Source organism: Setaria viridis, chromosome 2, assembly GCF_005286985.2.
Source record: "Setaria viridis chromosome 2, Setaria_viridis_v4.0, whole genome shotgun sequence".
NCBI classification, from domain to species: domain Eukaryota; kingdom Viridiplantae; phylum Streptophyta; class Magnoliopsida; order Poales; family Poaceae; genus Setaria; species Setaria viridis.
In genome coordinates, this window is record NC_048264.2 from 2,655,655 (window position 1) to 2,673,898 (window position 18,244).

At 44.8% G+C, this 18,244-nt stretch overlaps 2 protein-coding genes and 1 long non-coding RNA gene across 3 annotated transcripts; all 3 read right to left on the bottom strand.

Annotated features, from left to right (window-relative positions):
- Positions 1–60: 60 nt before the first annotated feature.
- On the bottom strand, positions 61–6,634 carry LOC140222026 (uncharacterized). Its single transcript, XR_011897522.1, has 3 exons — positions 6,548–6,634; positions 1,093–6,472; positions 61–154 (listed from the first exon to the last, which is right to left on the bottom strand). It is a non-coding gene; the product is annotated as an uncharacterized lncRNA (long non-coding RNA).
- A 5,542-nt stretch (positions 6,635–12,176) lies between these two features.
- On the bottom strand, positions 12,177–14,081 carry LOC117844795 (uncharacterized). The gene is made up of 3 exons (XM_034725584.2): positions 13,850–14,081; positions 13,474–13,735; positions 12,177–13,003 (listed from the first exon to the last, which is right to left on the bottom strand). The coding sequence occupies exons 1-3, from the start codon at positions 13,952–13,954 to the stop codon at positions 12,570–12,572; spliced, it is 801 nt and encodes a 266-aa protein (XP_034581475.1). The 5' UTR covers positions 13,955–14,081; the 3' UTR covers positions 12,177–12,569.
- Positions 14,082–14,455: 374 nt separating this feature from the next.
- Positions 14,456–18,244, bottom strand: LOC117844794 (DEAD-box ATP-dependent RNA helicase 53). The gene is made up of 7 exons (XM_034725583.2): positions 17,644–18,244; positions 16,738–16,865; positions 16,238–16,646; positions 15,849–15,947; positions 15,539–15,763; positions 15,245–15,406; positions 14,456–15,141 (listed from the first exon to the last, which is right to left on the bottom strand). The coding sequence occupies exons 1-7, from the start codon at positions 17,974–17,976 to the stop codon at positions 14,686–14,688; spliced, it is 1,812 nt and encodes a 603-aa protein (XP_034581474.1). The 5' UTR covers positions 17,977–18,244; the 3' UTR covers positions 14,456–14,685.

Genomic DNA, 18,244 nt, shown 5'->3' on the forward strand with positions numbered 1-18,244 from the left:
AGCATGTGGGTCAAGGATGAGATGGTCAACATATTGCCCAGAGGTGTCTCCATCTGGTGGAAAGACAGTCAGTCATTGCAGCCTCCCTTACAGTCATTAGCGAAAGAATGCTGACCAAAATGTCATCAGGTAGCGAACTGATTCTATCAGGAGTCTGCAGAAGAAATAGAATCATAGGTATTATGGGATTTTAGCAACTGAATGTTTAACTTATTTTGTTTACAACAGAGAAGGCATAATTTGAACATAAGCATTGAGTGCAATGTCTATTTGGGCACGAAATAAGTTTCTTCTTTCTTGGCAGACTTGTAGCTCTAGCGTATAAGCTCACATAGAGAAGAACATATTCCTAAAGATACAGAATAAACACATTTTCGTTCGATTTGCATAATGCCTCATATTCTATCCTTCAATCAATTCAGCAAGTGAACGCACAAGGCCAAGCAGAAAGAGGGTCCAAACATCTCTGTATTTGCTACTAAAATATTACCATTAAATTGCTTTAGATCAGTGTTGTTTGATTCAAGCCACATACAAACCACGAGCTTCAAACCAAACAACCCCTAATGCCACAGCAAAACTTTGTGTATTGAAACTACCATCACGAAATTCTGGAGATCAATATCAGTTCAATATCAGTATCAGTGCGAAGGAAAATGATACTGCCTCCAAGTATTATTAGATTTCCCACAGACCAATAAAATTTGCATCTATTTTATCATCCTTTAAAGAATCTGATTAACCTAATGGACCTTTCCGATCCTCTCCATGTTCTACAACAACCATCAACTCCTAGGACTATTTCTACATAAAGCATGAGATGAAATTGTATTGCTGAACCACAAATATCATTTGAAGCATCACCTTCAAGCATAAAAAAAATAACACATTCGTTCTTTCATGAAACGTCTATAAAAAGAACCACGTAGGAAGTTTTCTTCAAGTATATGAAAGAAATGCACTATAGCAAAAGGATGACTAAAACGTATAGAATTGTTTCTCCTATAACATTAGTAAAAAGAGATGCACGTTTCACCAGAGTAACGGAAAGGCACTTGCTTAAGCTATGAAGAAAAATATAAGAGAATTTACCTGGACATGCTGCTGGATACCGCACAAAGTCCTCTTCTTTAGTGGAATGCAGTCATCTTGAGAAAAGTAGAAAACAAATGCTGAGCTGCTCAGCTAGGTGACTCAATTGCGTTCAAGCTGTTAGGGTATACATTTTTTTTTTACCAAAATTTCTAATTTTAAGGTGACTCAAAGGCAAAATGTGCAGTTGAGGTGTTGTGCCATTCAAATCCCGAGGAAACATTCAAGAAGCCATTTCACTATGTATCTTCCATCTATTTGTCTACCCACAAATATTATAAACAATAGATCAAGTATCATCAACTAATTTACTAATTCCCATCCCTACACCATCGTAACCTCAAAGCTCAAACCGAAGCCCTCTACAGTTATTGAACAAGCCTAATTCGGCTAACCTAATGCATATGAACCAGATTGCAATTTGAGATGTGGTTTCTGGTAACTCAACTCAGTTCATTAGAATATAAGGAAAAAGGTTGCCTATCTGTGCATCCTACCTGTACCCCAAAAATGTGGCTTCAATAAAAGAGAAGTAAAAATCCCCCCTTCCGATCCCCCTCCATCCCCATCCCCATATCCTCTGTGGCTGTGTCCGCTACCGGATCCTGCCCTCTCCCTAAAACACTCGCTCGTTTCTCTTATACTCCTGGTGAAAACCCTACGCATTTCCTTCAATTTCGTGGACCTTAACGGCTAGTGCTCCTTGGTGAACATCTGCAAACAATGAAGAGGGTGGAGAAGATCACCTGCGGAGTCCGGCGGCGGCGGATCCCCCGGTGGCGCAGTGGCCATTACGGTCGCTGGCCTGGTGCGGCCGCGAGGGAGAGAGGAGACGGAGCGAGCAGGGCAGGAGGCCAAGAGCAGCGAGGAAAGGCGAAGTGGCCGCTGGCGCTGTTCATCGGCTGGGGGCTCGATGGTCATTTTATAGTAGTTTAGGCGGACGGTTCGGCTCTCGTCCCCGTGTGAACCTGATAATTTAACCCTTCAAATTTTTGTGTAAGATGATTTGGAGTTTACTTTAATGGGTTGTTTGGTTCCACACTTCCACGGACTAAATTTTAGTCCCTGTCATATTAAAAATTTAGATATTAATTAGGAGGATTAAATATGAGCTAATTATAAAATTACTTGCACATATAGAAACTAATTCGCGAGACAATTAAATTTACAGAGAAGAGCATTACTTATTCTTTCCTATATAACATGCCTACCACTACCACCAATTAGTTTAACAATATGAAAATTTTGTTAAAAATTGTTATAACAGATTTGTGGTTAGAAATATTATAAAATGCCTACCACTACCACTACCATTACTTATTCGATCCCAAATATGAAATAACATGAGCATGCAGCTTTATGGCGAAGTTGGACTTGGAAGCACTAGGAACTCATGCCGCCACTTTCAACTGGGCCATGTTTAGTTGCCCGATTTTAGACAACCAAAAATACTGTGCCAGCACTGTAACATACTGTAGCGTTTCGTTTGTATTTGTGAATTATTGTCCAAATATTGACTAATTAGGCTCAAAAAATTCGTCTCGCAAAGTACAACCAAACTGTGCAATTAGTTTTTGATTTCGTCTATATTCAATACTCCATGCATGTACTGTAAGTTTGATGTGATGGGGAATCTTCTTTTTACATAGTGCCAAAGTTAGGATTTAGGGGTACCTAAACATTGTCCAAGTTTCGGATCCACCAATAATTCTCAATCCTGCCTACGGTGATTGTTGAATTGGTGGAAACCTCTCCTCCAAACAGGACATTACGAGAGAGGATTTATCACCCAAGTTCCATCCCCCACATCATTATTACTGAAAGCTCAACCAGAGGCTGAGGCATTTTTCAGTTCTTTCCAACAAGCTGAATTCAGTGCACGCTAAACTAGATTTCAATTCAATCTGCCAAGTGGGTGATTGAAATCCCTAGGATCAAGAGAGAAAAAAGATTGTTCATCTATTTGTGCGTCTCATACTCTCATTTCTACCCCAGCAATCACCCCCATTATCTATACCGTTTGATCTTCTTATTCCATTTCATAGAGGATGATGGCTACTTTCTAGCTCGCTCGATCGTACTCCTAAATACTACACATGAGAAACAACGTGGGGGATGGATAGGATCACCTCACCTGCGAATGCGATGGCCCGCGGCGAAGTGGAGCCCGTGTCCGCCGGCCGGTGTGGCCGAGAGACCGAGGAGGCGAGCAGTCAGAGTTCCCGATCGAGAGCATCGGCTGAGGGCTCGGTGGTCATTTTAGTCTCCATCTCCGTGTTTTCTTTTTCCTATAGCAACGCAAAAGAAAAAAATGGAAAAAGGCCAGCCCTTTGCATCCTCCGTGAGAACATTCAAATATCGTCGAGTGGTCGATGCTTGAATCCTGCCTAAAGTTTTCCTACGAAGCCTCTGGGAAGTTGGAACAAAGGACTTGAGTTCACACAAGTTCAAAGGAATCTTAGGGGAACGATATCAAGGATAAACATTGCAAAAAGTTCCCTTTGTTTCACTATCTATTTTTGTTTTTTATGTGCTCCGTCTAAACGATCATTCATGCAGTTTCATGTGTAACTTCATTCTTCAGTCCATATGATTGAAGATGGCAATAATGTATTCCTACGTTTTCTATCTCCGCGGTTTAAGAATCATTGCGTGGCTAGCTGGATAGACTGAGCTCCAGTGGTTGGCCGCCGGGCGCTGGAGACAGGGAAACACCTCTTCTTCGATTCGAGTGTAGGTTTTCAACACGCATCTGGACCCAACTAGCTACTTGGCTGCAGTACCGGAGATTCTCCCAGCGAACTAGGAGCAGGCCACTTAAGGGACTACGATCGCCTATCATTCTCATTTGCTGCTGGGAAGTGTGGAAGGAGCGCAACACTCGCATTTTCGATCGAGTCATCAGCATCAGTAGTTGCTTCAAGAATCAAGGACCCGCGAAACATTTGGCAAATCTTGTGTATAAGGTGTAATTTCCTGTAGCACCTGTAATTACTTTGGGCTTTCTAGCCTCTCTTTCTTTTCAATATAACAGGCAGCTCTCAAAAAATGTGTTTCGAATAGAGGGAATGGCATATGCATATCTACCATGGATCATATGGCGTTCCACCGGTAGTAGAAAATATAAGTTCATTAGGATATTGCGGTCTCCAATATTACACTTATTTGATTAGTAATATATCTACAAAATATATATACCATCTTACGTGATAAGAGACGTATATCATGAAAGTTAAACTTTTAAACAAATTCCCCCTTGCTCGACTGGATGGATATGAACGACCAAACGTTGAGTCGTAATCCTGCTGCCCAATGCCCGCCGTCCGGCCCAATGCCGCATAGTAGAGTTTAGAAGAAAAGCCCATAGCGTATGGCTCGCTGGGCCGTGGCATTTGCGACGGGGCCACACAAACTTCAACGCGTCCGTCTCCCTGGGGCCTGGGCTGGTTTGTCATCGTGCGCGCGCCGCCTCAACCCACATCACACTCTCACACACGCAGCAGCATACACACACATGACACATGTATATATCAGAGTTAGGAATCAAACTTGGATTCCTAAATAAGAAATGATTAACAAAGGTGTTTATGTGATCGACCAGCTTCCTATAATACAACACTACATATGTTTATGTGATTAACAAATGTGTTCTCTTCAAGCTATAGAAGGTACCTTTCCAAAAGGAGAAGAAAAGACTAGGAGCATTATGATACGAGTCCAAGAACACATTATTAAGTTTTTTTATTAAAAAATAAAGCCAATGCATGAGTACATTATTTTCTACTCGTGGAAGACTCAAACCTAGCTACACACACCCACAGCAGTAGAGATTTCATCACAGCTGTATATATGCCAGCTTCCTACAATACAATAGTACTAGATGTCTTATGTGACTAGCAAACTAAATGTGTTCTTTTCCAAAAAAAAAAAAGAGAGACTAGGTGTTCTACACCTCTTCGAGCTAAAAAAAAACATACATGCTTCCCCAAAAAACTAGAGTTAGTGGGATATGAGTCTAGTTAACCATGAATCATGAATTATATATGAATTCTATAGAAAAAAAAAGCAAGCACTGCATATATATGTACGTACGATGTTTTTCTTTTCTGGAATGCATATGCACATATGCACAAAATTTCACAAGACAACCACTTTTTTAACTTGGGTAGCAGGGCTCAAAGCACTTCGGCAAGTTGGTCCGTACAGTAGTACATCAAAGGCTAAATCTGTATATAATCAACATTAGATTCAAATAATGTTGCATATACTATACGAATACCTCATACAAAGGATAAAGGTTAGCATGTGTGAGTCTAGCTTCTCTAGCCTTTGCGAATGCACGGGTCAGCGACTATATATTATGTGAATAAATAAGAAATGCTAAGCAGATCAAATGAGAGAGAGAGAGAGAGAGAGAGAGAGAGAGAGAGAGAGAGAGAGAGAGAGAGAGAGAGAGAGAGAGAGAGAGAGAGAGAGAGAGAGAGCAGGGCCATGCTTGGCACCTCGCACGCCAGCCGCATCGGCCACCGATCGATCAGGGCTCCGATATGATCGTCCAGGTGGTAGCCGTGCGAGTGGCATACAGGGAGCCAGGCATATTCCCTAGTTTTCACCTCTCTTCCTCCTGCCGCCATCTCGCCTCCGACCAAAATATGCCTTGCACGCAAGAGCACATCATGTCCTGTGTCAAGACAAGCTCAAGGGATGCTTTCACGCCTGCAAGATCTTCTCCATTGCTAGCAGCAATCGCCCTCAACACAGCTCACATTATTCTTTCTCCCTCGCACATACTACACATATGAACAATGAGTGAGAATAATGGGGACTAGGCGACTAGATAGCTGAGCTAGGAAGAAGCTGGAGCGAGGTCGAAGGTGTTTGGCAATAACAAATATATAGAGCTGATCCGGACCCCAGGGTGATGATGATGAGATCAGGCCCTCGATGTGCCCTAATCCCACGCACTACAGCACGGCCACACACACTCTAGCTGCAGTAGCTCCTTTTTCGAAAGACCTAGCTGTAGCTCCTCACCACACAGCTGCTAGCTCTCGCACCAAACCCTAGCTAAAAAGCCTGCAGCCATTATCTAAAGAAAAGCTAAAAGGCCAACCTCTGATCTCCATCTTGCTTTATTAATTACATGAGATATGCCGCGAGCAGAGACAAACATAAACCTGCACGCAGATGCGGAAACCCTAGATCAGGATGCCGGAGCGCTAGTCGCCGGCCGGCGACACATGACACTAGCTAGCTCTGTCAGGCGGCCTTTCTCTTCGTCCTTCTTGCTATAGCTGCTGCTGCTGCTGCTCCGATCCATGCGGCCGGCCTGTGTGTGGGGTGTGTAAAATCTTGTGCTTGTACACATCTGCACACTGACCTGATGCACGCACACAACACATCACGGAATTAAATTAAATGCAAATTAAGCGTACAGTTAAGACGACGCACCTACCAAGAACACTGGTTGAGCTTTTTGTGTGGATGGTTGCGTGCAATCTCTCTCCCGGTCCCTTTGCACACAGTAGTGCTGTCCTCCCTGGACTGGGCTTTGTCTCCCAGCGCTTGGCTTTGGCAACAAGTAGGATTCCCCTGTGCATGGGGTGTGTGTGGAGTTGTGGACCAAACTTTTGTGGGTCAAGGCACTCCGCACTCGTATATGATTTCACCGGCCTGTCTTTTTTTACTGCCATGTGTGCTTAGAGAATCATGCACAGCATTGCAGCCTGAGCATGACAACGCCCAGCCCCCAAACCATAATCTATCACACATGCATGAAGGAAATCTAGCTAAACCCTATACTCCAAGAGAAAGGTTATGAGTTATGACAACCATAAGCACTGTAGAAACCCGTTTCTTTTGGAGACTAATGGTGAAACCGAATACTACTACTGTCATGGTGAAAGGTCCTGCATGCACAGCGCCGCACGGCCCTTTCTAGGTACGTTTCCTTGTTTACTTAAAGCGCTTGATAGGACTCTTGTCGTTTTCGTTAACATTTTGTACTTGTCACGTACGAAATCCAGTCTCAACTTGCGCGATTTTTTGCTTGAATTCCACAGCGCAACATAATACTGCTACAAAGATAAGTGACCACAATGGGTATATATGCACAGTCATTTTTCAAAATATAACCATTGGCTATGTGGAGATCTGCCTCCCAAAACCTAACATTATACCCACAACTTCACTGGCTTCACATTGGTGAAATCTACTATCTCGATCAATGTCCTTCTTTGAGCTCACAGTAGAGACATGTTCTACCAACATTCACTCATCGCCATGCATGTCCTATCAACGTTGCAGCAAATTGAAGTTATGGTGAATCTTTGAACAATTAACCTCCACAAAAAGACCTCATGAATACATAGATTGGCAAGCACTATATATATACTAAGCAAAATATCGAATTTTTGGACGCTGGGAAATAACCAAGCGATGTCAAATATGAAAGGTTGGTTTAGATATTTATTTTAGGGTTTTCTAGGATTTAAATCCTATCTGATAGAACATTGAATATTACCAAATTAGCCAACGTGGTGATCTGTCTGAAAACCTAACATTTTTATAGTTCCTACCATCGGAAATATAATTTCCTCTAATATGATTGTCCCAATAAGTTAAACTTGTTCACCTTTGACCATAAATATATAAAACTTTATATAGATTGACAACAAAACATTATTGTCACTAGATTCATTATAAAAAAAATACTTTCATAATATATAAATGTTTCTACTTTATATACTACAACTTTATAGACATTGCTAGTCAAAGTGTGATCTTGGAGCACTACTACAAAATTGATTTGTAGGAGCGAGCCTTTTTTTTCCAGGGGCGGACCAAAAGAATAGCCGACCTCGGAAACCCTGACGTTTCCAGGCATGGGTGACAGCATCGTCCGCTCCTAAAAAACGACGCGCGGTGGTTATGTGCGGGACCCACATGCCCACTTCCTTCCTTATGTCTTCTTCCTCTCCCCGTCCACTCTTAGCCTCCTTTTCCCTTCCCTCTTCCTCAACTTCAATTCTTCTCCCCGTCCACTCCTAGCCTCCTTCTCCCTTCTCTCTCCCTCAATTTCTTCTCTCGTGGGCGGGTGGCTGCCTGGTGCTCGAGAGGCGAGGCGCCAGCGGCCGACCCAGCTCGGCGTGGGAGGTCTAGAGGCGCGGCGGCTGGCGGCCCCAGCAGGTCTTCGATCTGGAGGCGCAGCAGCCGGGGGCAGCACGACCCCCAGGAGTGGGGGTCCAACAGCGGTGCGGTTGGGTGGCGGGGTTGTGCCCTTTTTCTTTTTTTAATTTTTATTTCATTTATGGGGTCGGGTGAGCATCCATCCTTGCAAATCGCTACTTTTAGCTGCGAAAAGCAGGTGCAGCGGGTGCAAGATCCACCCCTGCAAACGTGTTCTTGCCCGGTGCTAGAAACCATTATTTCTGTACTAGTGGAGACTATGTCAACATGTACTAACCGACTTATATCCGACCGGACGAGGTAGCCACTAAAATAACTTCATTCATTGGCTCGAGCACTCTTATTAAAGCTAGGACAAGCCGACAAGTGGTGAATCCTCGATTGTATTGCCTCCATAAGTGCAAAATGTCAAATTGTTCTGGAGGCTATGAGAAGTTGAGAACAACCATACGGCAGTCAAATTGGAAAATATTTGGTTTAGAAATTCTAAGGTTTTCTCTTTACGATTTAAGTTGAAATTAACTAAACCCTCATAACACAACAGAATCTTTGATGAGTAGCACCACATCAGCCGGCCATGTCTGCACGTGCAAGAGGAGCTGTGGACTGCGGCGATCGATCGATCACCGGGCCGGCCGGCCGGTGATGGGCGGACGCGAGAAGATTCGCCATGGCCGCCGCTACACAACAAGACAACAGGCAAATAAAGCAAACGCTGGCGCTGGATGCCAATTAACTGCGGCCACGCGGAGCAGGTGATCATCGGCGGGGTGGGAGCACGTACGTATGCCCGCCGCGGCGGCTTGCGCTTGTCTTGCTCCGCTCGCCGTCTTCTGCTGCCGCACTCTGATCTGCCACCGCCTGCAGTGCAGCGGCTGCCGGCCGGTGGCCATGGCGCGTGAGTGGGTGGGGGCCGGCCGGATCCACGTTCCTGGCCGGCGCCGGCCGGCTGCATGCATGGCCGCTGCGGCGCTGCCTCATCGCCTCTGCAGCTCGGTGGAGCATCCATGCGCTTAAATAGTTGACGCTGCCACGCCACCGCGATTCAGCAAGTGGCCGTACCGGGCAGGATTGTTCAGGTCCCGCCTCCTCCCTGGTACTGTTCACTTTGCATGCATGCACGTTCAGGTCTCTGCCGGCCCGTCCATTTACTATTAATTTCTCTCTCTCACACACAGAAATTCTACAGCTCTCTAGAGGAACAAGTATGCTTGATTCTTGTATATAATGGAGTACGTGCATTGGTCGTCATCGAAATCATCCTTCGGTGCAATAATTCTTGTTGTGTGCTATGTATGCCGATTCTTGTATATATGCAGTATGTATGCTATGTACGCTGATTCTTGTATGCAGCATGCTAGACGATGTTGAGAATTGAAAATGAGATTGTAGGTGGCAGTCATCACTTAGCTCCAGTAGTTTGGTACAAGGGAGTACGTAGTCGAATCTTGCTTTGTTGGTTATTAGCCTAATATTCATGGTGCGCTAGACAACCTCTCACCAAGAAAAAAAAACCCTTTTTCTCCTGAAAATCAACTATTCTACTTTATTTCTATGGTCACAGAAAAGGTGATGTTTTTGGGTTGTCTCAAGCCATCTATTCTACTTTTTATATGTTAGAGAAGATTTATCTCGCAATGCCGTTCCATCAAAGTATCTTTAATTTACTATATTTATAAATATTTTAATTGTAGCAAAATGTACTAGCCAAAGTTGTGTTGCAAACCGTGTCACTTATTTATGACTGGAGAGAATAACATGGAACTTTTGATTAGTAGCTTAGCAGTATTGATATTTTGACTTCTTCATTTCATAAAAGAAAAACATGTGATTACTGATATGGCCTCTGAAACACAATTTGGATCACTGTAGTAGTATATTAGTAAAACAGTGCAAAAACTATTGTAGTACGAGCTACGAAAGATTCTTGTCATTTTTCTCAAACGTCCGATTTCAACTACCTTAGGTGTGTTGTGGATAGAGGTTACTCTTTTGTTGAGTACCTAAGTACTGTATTCTTCTGAATGAATTTTGGGTCTCAGTACGAAAATGGCATCATCAACGTTAAAAGCGTAGGTAAAATTAGACTACACCCATGCAATGATGCGCAGTAGCTACTTTTGTTGCCAGAGGAGACAATTTTTTCCCCATAGCTTTGAGCGAAGACAGGAGGAAGATAATCATTAATTACCGAAAGCTGAGATATGTAATGGCATTATTGTTGCCTATCTGAAAAACATCTCTGGAAGAGGAAATTATTAGGGCAGAGGCGAGCCTGGGAGGAGGATGAGCGCCATGAATGCATGGGCACTGGGCCCTGCCGCCGGCAGGCCGGCTGCAGAGGATGGCCGCCGGCCGGCCGGCCGGGGTAGAGGCACAGGCACCTGCTAATCACCATGCTGATGATTTGATAGGCCTGGGCAGCACGTCGTCCCCACATGCTTGTCGCCAACGACTATCACGAACCAATCCTCTCTAAAGCCCTCAATAGTCGCATGTGCACTCATGCATGCCATGCATGCAATGCCTGGTACACCGTGCATCCACATGACAGTCATGTGAAGTGCAATAACCTCAAGTACTCACGTCCCTACAATCACAAATACGAGTAATTTTTAGATTTGTCCAAAGTCTATTTTAACGACTTTGATCATTTTTTTTTGAACGAACGGGCACGAGAGTGTGCCTACTTCATTGATAGAGCAGTAGAAACGACTTTGATCATCAATAGCTAGCTAAAAATACAAACAGTTTTGCAGCATAATGTAGATGTTATTAGATTGATTGATCCCTCAAGTTTGAGCCTAGTGCAAAAGATGATTCCACATTTTATATTTCCTGGCAAGTCTATGAGAGTCCTACTACTACTACGCTCTGATCTTTAGCTTGAATGGCCGTGTTACCAATGGGGAGGTTATCGTTAAACCCAGTCTTCGCTTGATACTATTATAAAAAGAAATTCCATAGTATAAACTTTTTTATTTAATCATATTTTTATGAAAAATTAGTCAAAGTTTCAGTCGATGTCCTAATTAATAAACTGTTTATATTTGTGATCAGATGGAGTATATATAGAGAGATCAACGGTGTCTTTGCGTGATGATGGTTGATGGAATTTGAAGAACACCGTGCAAGATTAGGGAATGATGTATTGATGATGTAATCTTATCTTAACTTTCTTTTGTAAAGCATGTCATCGTTCCTAGATGACGCTGCAGAACCATGTAAATTGCCACTCCTTTTCCTCTTAATGAAATACGTGTCCCAAAAAAGATTAGGGAATGATGTATTGATGATGTATAACCGACTGGGCGACCGACGATGGAAAGGTTCACTTCAGACTCGTCGTAATAAAGTCTTGCAAAACACTTTGCAGCGTGATAGAGAGAGGTTCACATCCATCCGTCCTAATCCTTGAGCAGGGGATGCAACCGAACACGTAATGGCCAGCGTGGCAAGATGTTTTCAGCAAATGGACGACGTGCAGGAGCATTTCCGAGGAGCAAGGTGTTTTCAGCAAGCGGACATCACATCATTTCTGAGGAACAAGACTTGTCCCCAAGAATCTAAAAAGGTTCAGGAAAGAACCAAGTGCATCTGTGGCTGTGAGCAAGAACAATATCAGAGAAAGTACCAACCAGCTATGGACAGCGCCACCACATTACTTATTCTGGGTTTCAGTTCCAAGTAGCTCACATACAGTGGCAGTCTGGTGAGAGCATTGTGTATTTATGTTTGAATCACTAGCTACAAGCCATTCACATGCTCCAGTTCCATGTCTTCAGACAGCTACTTTATTCATCTAGTGCAAAAAACGTACGGCCCTCCAAGAAACCAGAGGTCCAAGCTGTTAAAATGTCCCCAGTGTACACTAAATTCATGCTTCAACAATACACTTCCAGACATACACCGGTATCACTAGATTCATGCTTCAACAAATACACTTCAAGGAATTACACAGTTTGACCATACACTATCACAGATGTTGGCTACAGTTGTGGGTATACAATATAAGTGGAAATTTAATTCACATTACACCATTGTTGCAAAATGCACAGTGCTTGAACAAAAAGACAGAGGGCATCATCATATTTACATACGCATCTACGTAATCAATAGCTAGATCGAATATACCATTTTCATTAAGCAGGAATAGTTTCCCCTTCCATAAGTCTGGGAAAACTCATACCAAAACAAATGAAAATTGGTATATCGCCATTTTTGAAGTTTGCCGTGGTGGTGCCTAATCACTTATAACTGATAACCAGCTCTAATTTTGTACGGGTCTTTTAGTGAGGCCAATGCTGATCTTTGAAGGCCCTGATGCATTCCACGGCGGACTGGATGCTGCTCGACACGCCCTTCCCCAGCTTGGGCAGATCAACTCTCAACACGCCCTTCCCCAGCTTGGGCAGATCAACTCTCGACACGGCGCCCTTCCCCAGCTTGGGCAGATCAACTCCTCCTGAAACCGGATCAACTCCTCCTGAAACCGGATCAACTCTCGACATGCCCTTCCCCAGCTTGGGCAGATCAACTCCTCCTGAAACCGGATCAACTCTTGAAATCCGAGGGTTGTCCTGGAACCTCAGAAGCTTCTGCCAGGATTCTTTCCTTATTGCCCCTACATTGCCCGCATAACTGATGGCATCCCAGACCATACCTCTGATGATGGTTGCAGCGTAATACCTTGCTGAATCAAGTGACACATTGCTTGCAAAACCTACAGATCAAATTCAGAAGGCAAATCTGTCATTTATGTGTCATATACTTGTGTATCAAGGATGGTAATTGCACCCAACAATTGGGTATACAGGTCACAAATCAATCATGTATTAGCATAAAGCATACTGTCAGCTTGCTAAATCATGTGCATCAACCACGTTTACTGCCAGATTGCAGGGAATCCAACAAATTTATAACAGGACAAACGAAGCATGGTTGACTGAAGATCCGCTACAGGGCATCACAATTCGCAACCATGGTACTGAAAATACAAATTGTTTTACACCAGTTACTTTCTAGTTGACCCTATTTTTCATGTTGTTTTTCACATGAAGAAATTACAGTACTAGTCACCTACTGAAGCTCCAACTAATCTGAGATTTCATTTAATCCACCGATACTGATTGCAGTTAAAGACGGTTTATCGAAGTGGACACGAGAAAAGAGCACCGCGGAGCAACAGCTTACCACTGTCTTCGATGTTCCTGATGAGGCCGTGCTGCGGCAGGCCGATGCCGACGCCGGCGAGCGTGAAGCCGACGCTGAACCCCACGCCGCAGCCGGCGCCGACGTACCCAATCACCTCGGGCCCGAACCCCGGGCCCCAGCCGACGCCGCAACCGAGGCCGAGCCCGACGCCCCAGAAGGTGCCGGCCGTCGGGTGCACGGGGTTCCAGCGCTCGTACCGCCCGAGCACGCCCTTGATGATCATCGTCGGCTCCACCGCGATCTCAACAACAGAACGGAGCAGCAAGTCAGCACTCAGCAATCTCAGCAAAGATCCGATTTTTATCGCTCAAAAAGGAAGAAATGGAGGGTGGGATACTGGGATGCAGTGAAGTACCAGGTTGGGCTGGGCATTTGCTGCCGGTGACGCTTCTGGTGTTGGGCTGGCCGGCGGCGGCGGCGGAGGGGGAGACGGGTGGCTGAGCCGGGAGGAGTCGTGCATCAGAAGCCTCTGGATTGGTCGTGCCGCCGCCAGTTGAAGCCGTGACGCCGCCTTGATGGAGCCCCACGCCGCCGTCCGTGCGGTTCCCAGCTACAGAGCTTTGGCAAATCTTATCGTCAAAGTTTCAAAAAAAAAATCTTATCGTCGGCGACTCGTCGTCCGCTCGTTCTGGTCCCAACCCAATCCAATGCGTCGCCGTCGTGGCGTCGTGGGCGCCTTTTCTGGCCGGAAAACGAAAGCCCGTGTTGCACTTTTGTTATTTGGGCCGTGGACGATTTTGCCCACTACTTCTTCTGCGTGTTTGTAGTAGAAGTTCGGCCCGTCAGATTGATCCGGCCTATTCAACCTGATTACCTGAAACAGAGGAATTCCATGTTAGCTTGAGAACAAAATCATTCTTAGATAAATAGTTTGATCCCTGAAGTTATTACACTTCTCTAATAAAGGTGAGATCGTGCAACACAATACACATGCAAGTTAACAGGAACAAAAAAAAAAGGGTTTACTTTTATCAGATTATTATTAAAGAGAACGGAATCAGAACATACAGGGGCCAGTAGGCACATACACAAATTACAAATACAACATAAGTTCTGAAACAGCACTACACAACCAAACTACTAGTGATTAGGCCAAAAGCGCAACAAAGCGCGCCTAGTTCTCTCAGGCATGGAAGAAACAACAGGTGCTAGAAAAAAGTTCAGAACTGTACAAGAAGAAAGACATTCCACTCATCGCTTGGAATCCCCGTAGCCACCGAAGTTGCCGAAACCAGGAGTGCCAACACCACTGGATCCTCTGCCATAGCGCGAGGATCCTGAATCATCGGAGCTCCGGGAGCGCCCAAAGTCAGGGCTGCCACGCCTGCTGAAATCGCCTTCTCCAAAGTCGCCAAATCTATCGGAGCGACCGAAACTAGACCTGCCAAAGTCATTGGAAGGTCGTCTGAAACCTCCAGACCCACCACGGTATCTCGAACCAGAGTCGCGGGACCTGCCACCGCGATCAAAGGAACCACCAAAACTGTCAAAATCACCAAAGCCACCGGAACGGTGATCTCCGAAGCCACCATAACTTTCACGGCCAAAAGTCCCACCCGTTCTTCTGCTTCCAACTGATCTAGAGCGAGTATCTCTCATGACATTAAACATGTCTGCGGCCTCATCTGCAACTGCCATCTTCGGAAGCTGCACGTAGTAAATGCAAATGAGTGAATTGAGTTTCCATAAACCGTCTCAGATACCAAAATAACTTCAGGATTCAAGATGTATAGCTCCTCAAGTACTTTACCTCTGTGAACCTGCAACCTATATCTTGCTCGATGACCCTTACAGCTCTAGTTTGCTCATATGTGTATATCAAAATTGCACTGCCTTTCTTCCCTGCTCGTGCAGTTCTCCCAGATCTGTGAACAAATAACTCCGAGGTATTTGGAATCTCATAATGTACCACCTGAATAGATAGGGGGGGATAACAGTTCTTAGTCAAAAACTCGAAAGTATGCAAATAAAACGAGTCAGTTCCTGGGCATTGAACAGGTATGTGTGCTAAACATCTGCACATAATATACCTCAGGTTACTTACTAGATCAACGTTGGGTATGTCTAATCCACGAGCTGCAACATCAGTTGCCACAAGGATATTGAAGCGACCATCACGAAATCCTGAGAGTGTCCTCTCTCTTTGATTCTGTGAAATATCCCCATGTAGCGCCTGACATGGATAACTCCTTCCCATAACATATGCCAATCTATCAGCTTCTCGTTTAGTTTGAGTAAACACAATGCATTTTCCACCATTAGCATGCTCCTGATGATGTGAGGGGAGAAAATGATTATGCATTGTATTCAACATACAAACCATAAAACACATCTGCAATTAGGAGAATACTCACTTTAATCAACGGACCAAGAATTGATGGCTTCCCAAAGTTGTCAGAGGCAATGGAGTACAGAGAGATTCCTTCCGGTAATTTTTGGTCTGAGTCACCAACCTGAGGAAGAAGAGAAGTGAATGTCAGGGAATGCCCCTAAGAACGTATAAACTATGCTGAGAAGAAATCCAGGTAAACTTCAAGTGCTGATTTGGTGTTCTTTTATATGAAGGAAAACTTTGATGCTCAACGGATGGTTCAATAATGTTCTGGTACCAGACTACCAGGAAGATCTATTCAAGACAGGACTTCATATGTAATTTGTAAACAACAGCATGCATGATTGTCACTAGAGAAGCCAGGAAAAGTAAGATGAAATTCACAGGAAAATTAAGACAAAAAGCACTCACAAGGTCAATTATAACTGGATCCTTTAAGTACTTGTTTGAAATTTTTCTTATCCAACTAGGCATTGTTGCAGAGAACAGCATACTTTGACGGTTCTGTGGCAACTGCTCCATGATCACCTCAACATCTTCATCAAAACCCACAGCCAGCATCTGATCAGCTTCATCCAGAACCACAAACTGGATCTCGGAAAGGTTTAAAACACCTCTTCTCAAAAGATCAATAACTCGACCTGGAGTTCCAACCACTATGTCAACACCATAGTTAAGAACTCTCATTTGTTGGTTGATAGGAACACCTCCATAGACACAGAGCGTGTCCAAGGGAGCAGATTCTCTAAATTCCTTCTCAACCTGCCGGGCAAGTTCTCTTGTTGGTGCCAAGACTATAGCTAAAGGATTCCTACCACTTCTGCATGCATCACACTATGCAATTATTACAATAAATTCTATCTCTCTGGTACATAAATTGAAAGAATTCCAAATGTGAAAGAGAAACTAACCCATTCTTCTCATTGTAGCTAATAATCCTGTCCATGATAGGAATACCAAAAGCTAAGGTCTTCCCAGTTCCTGTTCGAGCACGGCCAATCATGTCTTTTCCTTGCATTGCTGGCTCAAGAACAGCCCTCTGAAAACAAAGTAGCATGAACCCGATCAGATTGTAAATCCAACATATTCACACAGAAATATATTGCACACAGAAATTAGTTACAAAATACACAACATAAGGAGCCATTATATTGGTTTAAGCAAAAAAGGCATCTTATAACTAGTTTAGGCTCATGGGAAGCATACAGCAGGATAGCAGGGGGGTTGCATTATAATCCACCGATTCCAACTTAACAGTTCCAAGCAATGATACAGCTTAGAGGTTTGAACAAGTCGCTGCAAACCTATCAACAGATTGCAGCATACAAAATCAAGAGCTCACATTGCGTCATACAGATTACTATACAGCCCTGATGCTAAAAAGTATGAAATGCCATTTCCTCCCTTCCATGACACAATTATATCAAACTCGATTAAAGCTACAATTTCAGTTACCCTCAGCTCATATGCATCTCTGAGTCAGATTGTAAGCCTAACATATTTACATATATAGTGTCTTTTCAATTAAGATGGCAGTGGAAACATGTGCAGATGCACGGCACTTGTTCTGAACTTCTGATCTTCTGAGTTTCTTAGTAACTACACAAGTGGTTACACGAAACAATTCCATGGAATTCAGTTAAAGCTAGCACTTCGGTAGCGCGTAATTTGAGTCACGTCCCAAGAATCCTAACAATCCAGAAGCTTGAAAGGATGCGGACACCATTTCCATTCAGAAATTCAGACCAAACTAAGCTTAACCTGATGAGAGTAATAGACTGCAACTTCTGATCAGAACGCGAAAGGAGAGGAGGTACCTGGATGGGGAAGAGCCTGGTGATGCCCCGCGCGGCGAGCTTCTCCACGATCCGTCCGGAGATCCCCAGCCTCGCAATCTCCAGCCCGCCGTCCTCCCCCGCTGCCACGCCCGCCCCCGGTCCGGGCCCAGCCCACGACGCGGGGGTGGCCCTGAACCCCAGGGGGGCCCGCGAGCCGTGGAACGCCCGCCTCGGCGGCTCCAGCGCCGGCGCGCGGCGTGTAGGGCCGGGAGGGGCCGGCGGCGGGGAGAGCAGCGCCGCGAGGAGGGGCCTCCGCCACCGCGCGGCGGCCGGCGCCGAGGAGGAGACGGCGCGGCGGAGCAGGGAGATCATCGTCGCGGCGGTGGAGGGGAGTGGCAGCTCGTGGTGGAGCTAAAACCTCGGGGTCGGCGGTGTAGAGGAACAACTGCTGGAAAGCTCAAAGTCTTTACTGCAGTACGGGATTCATATACAGGATGTCGTGCGTGTGTAACTACTGATCCTATATTCTAGGAGTAGAAGCTGTGAGACTATGCCGTTAGGCTATGCCGTTGATGAGATCCTAGACCAGGTCGTTTACATGGGGACCTGCAGCCAGCAGCAGGCTGGAGAGGAAGGGAAT